The sequence below is a fragment of the Pseudorca crassidens genome, chromosome 8 (genome assembly GCF_039906515.1).
Source record: "Pseudorca crassidens isolate mPseCra1 chromosome 8, mPseCra1.hap1, whole genome shotgun sequence".
Classification (NCBI taxonomy): domain Eukaryota; kingdom Metazoa; phylum Chordata; class Mammalia; order Artiodactyla; family Delphinidae; genus Pseudorca; species Pseudorca crassidens.
Window position 1 is genome coordinate 3626611 of NC_090303.1, and position 11083 is coordinate 3637693.

Here is an 11083-nt window from a genome sequence, read left to right on the forward strand (position 1 = left end):
TGCAATGTGCCAGGTAAGAGAAGCAGAACCCGAGCAGAAGGCAGCAGCTGGGTGGCTGGAGCTTGCAGAGACCTGCCAGGACCACAGTGCTCAAGAGAGTGTGTGGAGGGGCCCCAGCAAACAGCAGGAGTTTTCAACCAAGACTTCAAGAAAGGCTGTGCCCTAGGAGTGAGGGGGGGCTGGAAAAGACCAACCCGAACAAAGCCTCAAATCCATTCGCGGCCAGATCACTGTAGCCCTCCTGTGCTCTGTCAGCCAAAAGGCTCTATCCAGGGCCTGTACGATGTCGCTTTCACAGTATCTGTTGTTTAATTCAAAATTTCCAGGCAAGCCAAGAAATACCAAATGACCCCAAACCAAGAGAAAAGCAAACTAGGAAATGAGAGGCTCACAGGTTATCAAGATATGGTGACTATTTCAGAAGGTTTTTAAAGTAACAGATTAACATGCACAAGAAGACAGAAGAAAAGTTGGAGAATTTCACTGAGAACTGGGTTATACTGAAAAAGTTGAAACTGAAAAATGCAATAACAAATTAAGAATTCAGTAGACGGTTTGCTAAAAAGACGAGGCAGAGCAGAAGCGGGTATCACTGATCTAGAAGACGAATGCTGGGCTCCTGGCTGCCTGGGTCTCCCTCGCTGCCCTGCCGTCCTGCTGTGCTGGGCTCTTCCTCAGTGCTTAGCCCCTGATGGGGGAGGAGGCGGTGCCCCCAGGCACCCACTTAGGCCTTTCTTCATTAATGCCCTGTCTTCTTGTGGCTCACCATTCCGTGTAAAAATCTAAAGCGTGTTGGCAATTTACCCTTCTGTGTAGCCGTGGCAGTTTTATTTTCATTGTGTCAATTCATTATTTAATTCTAAAACTGTAACTCAGTGGTACATGCCCTGAGTTCCAGCTCTGTGCTGCGTGCAGCGCTAGACGCTGTGATGAGCCTCCCTCCTCCCTGGCGGGGAGACCCTGAGGGCCCCTGAGGGTGGCACTGTGACAGGCAGCTCTGCCGGAGACACAGGAGCACCCAGGAGGGACCCAGGAGGGACGCTTAATTACAGATGTCCCCGCAGGTTCAGGCTTGGTCTGGAATTTGTGAGCCTCAGCCCAAGTTATTGTCAGGTCAGTGGACACATGACATCGTGGGCTGGATTGTGCTGGTGTCAACTGAAAAAAAGCACAGCCTAAAAGTTGAGAGTTATGTTTTATTTGGAGGACAGCACTGAGAACTGAAGCCCGGGACGCAGCCTCTCGGGTTGCTCTGAGGGACTGCTCCAAAGGAGTAAGGGGGAGTCAGGATATATAGGGGTTTTTGCAACAAAGACCAGGTAGTGGGAACATCAAAAGATTACTGTTAATTAAAGAAAACCAGGCATCTCAAGTTAAGGAATTTAGAAATTTTCTGTGCATGGGAAGGTGCAAGAGTCTGGGCTCACTGACATCATCCCTTTGTTCTGCACCTCAGCCATCTGGGGCCAGTGTCCTGTGTTTTCTCATCCTGAGTCCCCTCAGGGTGCACCGCTGGGGTGGGCTGCAGTGGCTGACGGCTGGATTGAGGGCATCCTGTTTCCATCCTGAGTTCCCTCAGGGCTCACCGTCAGGGCCGCTGTAACGTGATGGCTTGATGGCTGCAACATCCTTTGTGTACTGATACGGCAGCGACATTTCTTCAATCACACTGTTAACTAGGGCAAAACTGGGGGCTTGACACAGACTCTGCATTTCGGGAGACTGGATGTGGGGCTTCTAAGGGGATGAGAGACCTCCTTGGTGTTGAGTCCCCCGCCAGCACCTTGGGTCCTGGGCTGGGCCTGATACAAGCTATTCTGACACTGCGAGTCAGTCACTGTGCAGGTGATGTGAACGACAGGTAGGGACTCCTTGCTCTGAAGTCAGAGCAGCACAGAAAGTTCAGGGTAGCCAACGCCCATCAACTGCCTGCTTGAACAACTGTTCCTCAGGCAAAAAGGCATTCTATGCTGTGTTCGTTTTGAAATTAGCCATTTTTAGCCTGAGCGTCCTTGAGTAACAGCCAGGCCAGCAATAGAATTTAAGGTATCAATCATTAGTTATGAGCCATGTGACTTGGACTAATGTTTATTCCTTCTAAATCTCATTTCCATTTATAAAGTTCTTCTGCATGCATCATATTTTTAAAGTACCATATAAATATCAGATATTATAATTAGATTAAGATTAAAAACTGCTTCTCTCTATTCCCCTACTTACTAATGAAGTCATATATATAAATATTGCTTTATTTGCCACTGAATAATTATAGTGACCAGACTGCTTTTGTACATCAGGATTCTCTTCAGTAATTTATATTTTAGCTCATCAAGTTATCATATGTGTTTTTTATTTCAAGTTTCTTAGTGGTTCTTGGACTTCAAGTCTATAATTTTTTTTTTAAGATGTTGGGGGTAGGAGTTTTATTAATTAATGAATTTATTTTTGCTGTGTTGGGTCTTCGTTTCTGTGCGAGGGCTTTCTCTAGTTGTGGCAAGCAGGGGCCACTCTTCATCGCAGTGCACGGGCCTCTCACTATCGTGGCCTCTCTTGTTGCGGAGCACAGGCTCCAGATGCGCAGGCTCAGTAGTTGTGCTTCACAGTCCTAGTTGCTCTGTGGCATGTGGGATCCTCCCAGACCAGGGCTCGAACCCGTGTCCCCTGCATTAGCAAGCAGATTCTCAACCACTGCGCCACCAGGGAAGCCGCCAAGTCTATAAATTTAAAGTAAGTGTTCCATGAAAATGAAAATACAACTACCACACATCAAAACTTATGAGACCACAGCTAAAGTAGAACTGAAAGAGAAATTTATGGAACTAAATGCTTACATCAGAAAAGAGGAAAATTCTCAAATCAATAATGTAAATCACCAACTCAAGAAACTAGAAAAAGAACATCAGGGACTTCCCTGGTGGCACAGTGGTTAAGAATCCGCCTACCAGTGCAGGGGACAGGGGTTCAAGCCCTGGTCCGGGAAGATCCCACATGCCGCGGAGCAACTAAGCCTATGTGCCACAGCTACCGAGCCTGTGCTCTAGAGCACGCACGCCACAACTACTGAGACCACACGCTGCAGCTACTGAAGCCCACGCACCTAGAGCCCGTGCTCCACAACAAGAGAAACCACCGCAATGAGAAGCACGTGAACTGCAACCAAGAGTAGCCCCCGCTCGCCGCAACTAGAGAAAGCCCGCGCGCAGCAACAAAGACCAAGGCAGCCAAAATTAAATAAATAAATTTATTAAAAAAAGAAAAAGAAAAGCAAACAAACTGAAAGTAATAGAAAGAATAAAATAGTAATGATAAAAACAAAACAAGTCAATAAAACTGCAAACAGAAAGTCAGTTGTGAAAATTAATGAAATAAAAAGCTGTTTTTTTTTAAAGACCAACAAAACTGATAAACCCTTAATACAACACAGGAAAAAAAATAGAGAAGATGCAAATTACTAATATTAAGAATAAAACAGGAGATGTCATTACAGATCCCACAGAAATTAAAAGGATAATAAAAGAATACTAACAGTTCTACACACATAAATTTAACAATTTAGAGGATATGAACCAACTCCTTGAAAAATATGAGCTGCCTCAACTTACCCAACATGAGACAGATAACCTGTATGAAAGCTACTAAGGAAATTGAATTCATAATTTTAAAAGTCCTCTCAAAACTCCAGGTCCTGATGTTTCCATTGGAGAAAAGTACCAGACATTCAAAGAACTAATATCACTTCTATAAAATCTTCCAACAAGAGAAGAGGAAGAAATAATTCCCAACCCATTCTATGAAGTCAGTATCATCCTGATACCAAAACTAAATGAAAGACAATATTTTAAAAAGTACAAACCAATATCTTCAATAAATAAACAGCATTTCTTAACATTTATATTAGCAAATCAAATACATCAATATATAACAAGAATTTTACGTTATGACCACAAGGGATTTTTTTTTCCAGGAATGCAAAGTTCGCTCAAAAGTCCATCAGTAGGGTTTCCAGTCACCTCTCCATCCTAAAAACAAGTAAAAAGCTCAACAAATGGAAAAATCGGTAACACTTCTTAGATCCATCAGAGAAGTAAGGTCACAAAGCAAACTGAATCTCCCTAAAATTTGGAGAGACGTAGAGACAGATGTAGAGAATCAAACTCACCAGAGCAGAGACCTCCATGCGAATCAGCGCCGGGGCAGGAAAACCTAACCTGTACGTGGTGAATTTCTGAGAGTCAAAACCCCCGGGGGCCCCAGACATAGAGGGTCTTCACAGTTACGTGAACTTTGACATCTTTTGACAGAAGAAGGGGGTACGTATCCTTTCTGAAATATTTCAGAACCTTCTGTTCTTTTAAAAAAGTTCTGATCTCAGGAGAAACTTGACCAGAGCCTAACCTGTTGAGGTTTTATCCAAGCGCAGTTGAAGTGGGGGAAGGGAAATACCCAACTCCAGCCCCCGGAGCCATCTGTACAACCAAGGGGGAAGGTGGGGGGCTAAGAAACACTTGTGAAGCTCACAGTCCAGAAGCAAATACGAAAAGGTTAAGACCTAATTATGGGACTGAGAACCCTCCCTCCACCTTGCTGTCAGGGTTACTGAAGTTCTTTTTAGAGTAGTTCCTCTTCCCCAGTGCATCATGGGTGACCATTCAAAACGAAATTAACGAGGTACACTAGGCGGCAAAAAACAAACAAACAAACAGTTTGAAGAGACCAGAACCAGAGTCAGATAGGACATGTTGGAATTATCAAACCAGAATTTTAAAATAATTATGATTGAGAATGCAAATAAACTGATTACTGATTGGAATGTAAATTTCATAGTTACTCCGGTAAACAGTTTGGTAGTTTCTCATAAAACTGAACCTACAGCTGCTGTAGGCTCCAGTGATTGCACTCCTGGGCTCTCATCTCAGAAGAATGAAGATTATGTTCACACAAAACACATACGTGAATTTTTATAGCAGCTTTATCCTTGATAGCCAAAAAACTGGGAGAAAATCCAAAATGTTCATCAGTAGGTGCATGGATAAAGTGGGGTCCATCCATAGCATGGAAGCATCTTCTCTGTAAAAGGAATGAGCCATTGGTACCTTCGACACCTTGGCAAGGTCTCAAGGGCATTATGCTGAGTTTAAAAAGCCAACCTCAGAAGTCACTTACTGTTCCATTCCACATATACAACATTCTTTTAATGACAAAACTATAGATATGAAAAGGATAGTGATTTCCAGAGTTAAGGTTGAGCGGGTGGGGAGGGTGATAACAGTGACTCTAAACGGAGGCACGAGGGTGATCTTGGTGGTGATGGAGCGGTTCTGGATCGTGGTCTGTTGATGGTCACACAAAACTACACATATGATAAAATGACACAGGTGTGCACACACCCACTGTACCCACTGTACCTGTCAGCTCCTCCCACTGGTTTTGTGCTATAGTTATAAGATGTAAGATGTAACTTGGGAAAACTGAGTGAAAAGCACATGGGTTCTCCCTGTAGTACCAACTTCCTGGTTTGACTGGAATCTATAACTTCAAAATAAAAAATTTTTAAAGTAATATGGTTCATAGGAAAATAATGTGTGTGTGTGTGTGTGTGTGTGTGTACACACACATATTCAGAGGGAGTTGGGTACAAGAGTCCCATAATTTGGTTAATTTATAGGAACATTGCTTTTAAGATGGAAGATTTAGAAATTTTCAGTAATTGGAATCTGTTATAGAAATATCAATAGGTTGTAGAAATTATATTTTAGTGAAATGTTCATAATTTACCAAACACTTTTATGTAGTTTTGATTCAAAAAGAATTTACAAAGTACAGGAGCAGTAACTCTGTTGAACTATATCATAAGTAAATATTTGAAGCAGGAAGAAACAGCAACAGTGCATATAATTCTAAAAGTCATGTGAATAACCCTCTACTCAGACTAAAATCATTTTACATGAAGAAAGCTTATTTTTCTTCTTTTTTTAGATTGCAGTATAGTTGATTTACAGTGTTGTGTTAGTTTCAGGTGTACAGCACAGTGATTCAGTTATATACCTATGAAGAAAGCTTATTTTATAAATTCTTCAAGGGTCGACACTTGTACCACCTGACTCTGTGTTACTGATACGACCACAAAGAGAAAAGAGTTAAGTGACTTTTGAACAAAATGCACGAATTTGGAACACAGTTCCCTCTCCCCTCCTGTCAGTCTTGCCACGTCAGACAAAAGTGTCCCCACGTGGTGTCCAAACCTACGAGGGGTTAGGAAAAGGGTTGTAACATAATCCAGATGCAACAATGGTCAAGAATTTACAAATTATGTCATAGTAAAATCTTTTACCAGGAATAATTGCCCTTTTTTAATCACAGGCCTGGGAGACAAATACCTGACAGTCCAGATGCTTACAGAACCTTCGACCTGAGTTTAATCCGAAGTTGAGACTCAGTGAAGACCCAGAATCAGGGTTTCTTCTCACTATTCGTTAAGCAGTAATAAGGAGATGACTTTATATATAAGTATTTTGAAAGCTTATGAAACAAACACTTTCTTACATGAGACAAAGTGTACATTGTCGCTTTCTACCTCTAGGATTAGGTGTTTAAATTACCTTTTTGAACGCTTGGTGTTTTGTTGGATTTTGCTCTTCCTCGTGAATACACGTTTTACTAATACACTACCAGCACTCCCTTGTGAGCCTCACTTTACCATCTCTCTTCCTAGCCTGAAGCAAATGATAATAAATGCTCTCAGCATTTAAGCATTTCGTATACACGGGGGGGGGGGGGGGGGGGGGTTGGGAGGCCGGTTTCCAAATGCCCACTGACCTTGCTTGTGACGGGGACACAGGGGCGCTGCCTCACACGAGCCCTGTGTGCGGATGTGGAGTGACCCCCCGGGGCATATTTTTAAGTGAAAACAGCCAAGTACGTAGAGTTAGGAGTATGCTACCTTTTATGAAAGAAAGACGGATCAATAATAATTTGCTTATTCTTTTAAGGAAAGTTACGCTAGGGGGTACAGTAGAGCTAGTGAAGCTGGTCATCGCAGTGGCTGGGTGGGAGAGCGCAGTGAGGCAAACGAGGCTCACGCTGTACGCCGCTGTTCCTACGGCCACGTGGAGAGAAGGGCTGGGTGACTTCTGAACAAAGGGCACCGGCTCTGAGAACTAAGAACATCTTACTGTTAGTTAGGAATAGCACTTACGGTGGCATTTTAAACTCTTTTACGTAACTGAGAGAGAGAAAATAGGTGAGTATGCTAGTGATTTTAATAAACAAGAGTCTCAGTGGAAGACGAGGTACATAATTTAAAATCTAAGTTAAGCAAAGAGTTAACAGGATCAATTACATACATAAATATGTTCAATTTGAAGTGTTTCATTGTAAGAGAAAAGAGGTACACATATAAAATCTAAGAAGAAAGAGTTATGAATCCTAATAATGTCAACCCACAATTTAAAACCTGTGCGTGTGAGTGCGTGTGTCCCCACCTGTGCCCACTGAGAGGGGCTGGATGCAGTGACTCCCCAGTAATAATGAGCACTTGCAATAATCAGGCCTTGGATCCTCAGTATTGCTCTCCACCAAAGGCATCTGGGCCCCTCGGAGAAAAGGCTGCTTTCAGATGTGGGCAAAGTGAGCTGAAGATGCGTTGCTGGCACCGAGGGGGCGGAGGCTGGTAGCAGCTGAGGGAGTGCGTCTGAAGGACACGGGAGTGGCCTAAAGCTGGGGCCACTCAAAGCCGAATTGGGACAATTTGAATATAAAAAAGAACAAAGACTGCAGTGGTTGCACATCATTGAAAAAGAAAGATCCAAAGTCCTACAGTGATATAGAAAATAGACATAAGTTAATACTAATAAGAACTCATTAGAAGTGACTACGACAATGACATAGATTAATTCAGGCAAGAGGGATAGGAACTGTTGAATAACCTGAGGGCAGAAGTGTACTATCTATTCTAGTTTAATCCTCAGGACCCCGGTGATGTATGTATGGCATTCCCATGCTGCAGATGAGGCCATGAAGGCTCAGAACAATGAAATCCCTTAGTCCAAGATCTCATAACTAGTAAGTAGTGGTACCAGACTTTGAATCCAGATTTTTCTGAGAGGAGACGGGTAACTCTGCGTGAATATCTGCATCTAAAGGTACAGGTTTTCTGGGCAATTATGGAGTACCCTCTATGTGCAAAGCACACTAATAGATATTAGGGCAAATTAGCAGGCGATTGGACCCTCAAATCAAACTCTGAAAAAGAGACAAAAAGAAAAAAGCACACCAAAGAGACCTGGTGTCAAATGTCAAAGTCAGGGCATCCCAGGAGCCGAGTGGGACCAGTGCTCACAGGGTGGGTCCCACCTGGAGCTGCTGCTGTGGCCCTTTGGCCTCTGACCTCACAGAGCCGAGGACACAGTCCAAGGCCGAGGAACGGGAGGTGGGCTGGGTGGGGGGTTTGGAGATCAGGGACCTCCTGTTGGCCTACAGGTGGGGAGGGTCTGGAGTTCAAGTATCCTGATTCACCAAAGCTGATGCAGGAGTGACTTTGGGACCGAAGAGGCAGTGGTTCCAGGCGTGTGAGCGTGAAGTGTCAGCAACCTGCAGAGACCGCTGCCCTCTGGAACACCAGGAGCAGTGCTCAACGGAGAAAACCGGGTTGATCTGTGTTTGGGCTCCTCCTCAGCTGGATGACTGTTAATGCTTCGAGGTCTTGGGGAGACAAGCGGGGTCAGGAGAGGAACCTAGGGCGGGTCTGAGTGGAGGGGCCCGAGGAAAGCGGAGCTCCTGGCGGGAGAAGGGGCGGTGCCCGGCGGTGAGGTCTCCAGGGCCACCTTCTGGAGCCCTGATCCTTGCCGCTTGGCTGACACAGAAGACAAAGCCACTGAAGCATGAGTTACTCTGCTTAGAGTTATTCTGACTAGAATTACAAAAAAGCCAGTTGTTATCCTAGAGTTTTGGCGGATTCATTCATTTTTTAAAATTCTGCAGATGAACATTTTTCATGTCTTTGATGACTTGATACAGTGTCATTGGGCGTGCTTTGGTGTGAGCACATTATCAAAGGCTGCAGAAGCAAAGGAAGGGAGGATGAGCCTGAGAGCCTGTGTTCAAGGCTGAGGTAAGGACCGATGTCTCCGTTGCAGAGAAAGGTTTGGAGGCTGAGCAGTTGTTCCCATATGACTGAGTGGTATGAACTGTAGCACAGAAACCATTTGTTTCAACCGAAACAACTCACACTCGAAATCTCCCTGATAACCATTGCTTCGTGTCCTGGATTTTACATGGAGTAAGATGCACACATGGCACCTTTGTTGGTGGAGAAGCTGGTAGGTATGTTGATCAAGAATCGAGGGGTCTTCAGTTCTCAAGGCAGACTGTGGACCATGTACCCCTGGTTCATGCTGAGACAGTGCCTCTCAAAGCGTGGCCCCAGGCCAGCACCAGCATCACCGGGGCACTTGTTATCCAAGCAGATTCCCTGCTCACAGCCCAAACCTGAGTCAGAAGTGCTAGGGGGTGGGACCACTAACCGGTGTTTCTAGAGCCGTCCAGTGGTTGTTCTGTAAGCTGACCTTTGAAACCTGCTCTAAAAGGTGTGGTGGTAACACTGGATTTATGTCACTTCAAACAATTTGCTTGTTTCCGCTCTCTCTCCTGATAAGCCTGGTTCTCTGAACGTCCCCGTTAATCAAGTTTTTCTATGATCACTTGGAATTAATTGAATCAAACGATTGCAGATCCAGCCCATGTAGAAGGCCCCCGAATTGAAAATCACAGTCGGTGAAAAACACAGGATTGTCATTCATAAAAATTTTATTTTAAAAATTTTTTTAAACTTTTAATTTTATGATTGAGTATAGCCAGTTAACAATGTTGTGATTAAAAAAATAAAACAAATAAAAATCAATGTTGTGATAGTTTCAGGTGCACAGCAAAGTGACTCAGCCATACATATGCACGTATCCATTCTCCAAACTCCCCTCCCATCCAGGCTGCCACGTAACATTGAGCAGAGTTCCCTGTGCTATACAGTAGGTCCTTGTTGGTTATCCATTTTAAATATAGCAGCGTGTACATGTCCACTGATTCCAAACCCCCGGAATATCCCTTCCCCCTCTGCTAACCTAAGTTCATTCTCTAAGTCTGTGAGTCTGTTTCTGATTTGTAAATAAGTTCATTTGTATCACTTTAAATAACATGGCTTTCATTTCAGGAAAAAACTGGGAACACTTCATAGTCCTGAAATGGTAACTTTTTCACTGTCCTTCCTGAAAGGGAGTGGATAAAACATGCAGGGTAAAGCTAACTCTCCTAATTAAGTGCAACCTGCTTCTTCTTTCCAGGCCCAAACTGCTTTGCCGAGACCGCTGTCATCCCCGCCGGGAGGGAAGTGAAGACAGACGAGTGCACCGTCTGCCACTGCACCTACGAGGAGGGCACCTGGAGGATTGAGAGGCAGGCCATGTGCACCAGGCACGAGTGCCGGCAGATGTAGGGCTGGCCGCACAGACCACAGATGTTCTCTAGGATCCTTTCCCGATCTACCTGAACGTTCTGGATGCCTCTGGGAAATATCGACCGAAAGGAGCAGACTTTTGATGAGGAATTGTGGAAAACTGTTGGTACGTTTTCTTTTCTTGGTCACAACAACTGCAGGAGAAGGAAATGGACATATTTCCAAACATCGACAAGAACTTTGGGCAAAAAAGTCCACTTCTAAATAAATGTGCTATTTTCACAGTAAGTACACTAAAGTACACTATTATATATGAAATGTATTTCTATAATCCCTCTATTAGAGAGCTTCTATAAATGTTTTCTATAGATACAGATTAAAAATGCTGTGTTGTCAACTGTCCTCACTGCGTACCTGCATTACTTCTGCATTTCTGATTCCATCACGTGAGATTATTTGTGGTCGCTGATTCTCCTACGAATCTTGGAATAGTGCACCCATTAATGGATCATAAGATAAGGGAACTGATTTTCCCTGAGATCCTCTCCAAATTCTATTTCATTGCAGAGAGATATATAGTGTCGATCCTTAGAAGATCCAGTCGAATTCACACAAATATAATATTTCCTTCTTGTA

At 43.8% G+C, this 11083-nt stretch overlaps 1 protein-coding gene across 2 annotated transcripts in view; it reads left to right on the top strand.

The window, feature by feature from the left end:
• VWC2 (von Willebrand factor C domain containing 2) overlaps positions 1-10849 on the top strand; it is a 118384-nt gene extending 107535 nt beyond the window's left edge. For both annotated transcript variants that reach the window (XM_067745640.1, XM_067745641.1), the window contains exon 4: positions 10335-10849. In XM_067745640.1, coding sequence (XP_067601741.1) covers positions 10335-10486 — 152 coding nt within the window. In that variant the 3' untranslated portion in view covers positions 10487-10849. The remainder of the gene's footprint in view (positions 1-10334) is intronic.
• The last annotated feature ends 234 nt before the right edge of the window (positions 10850-11083 follow it).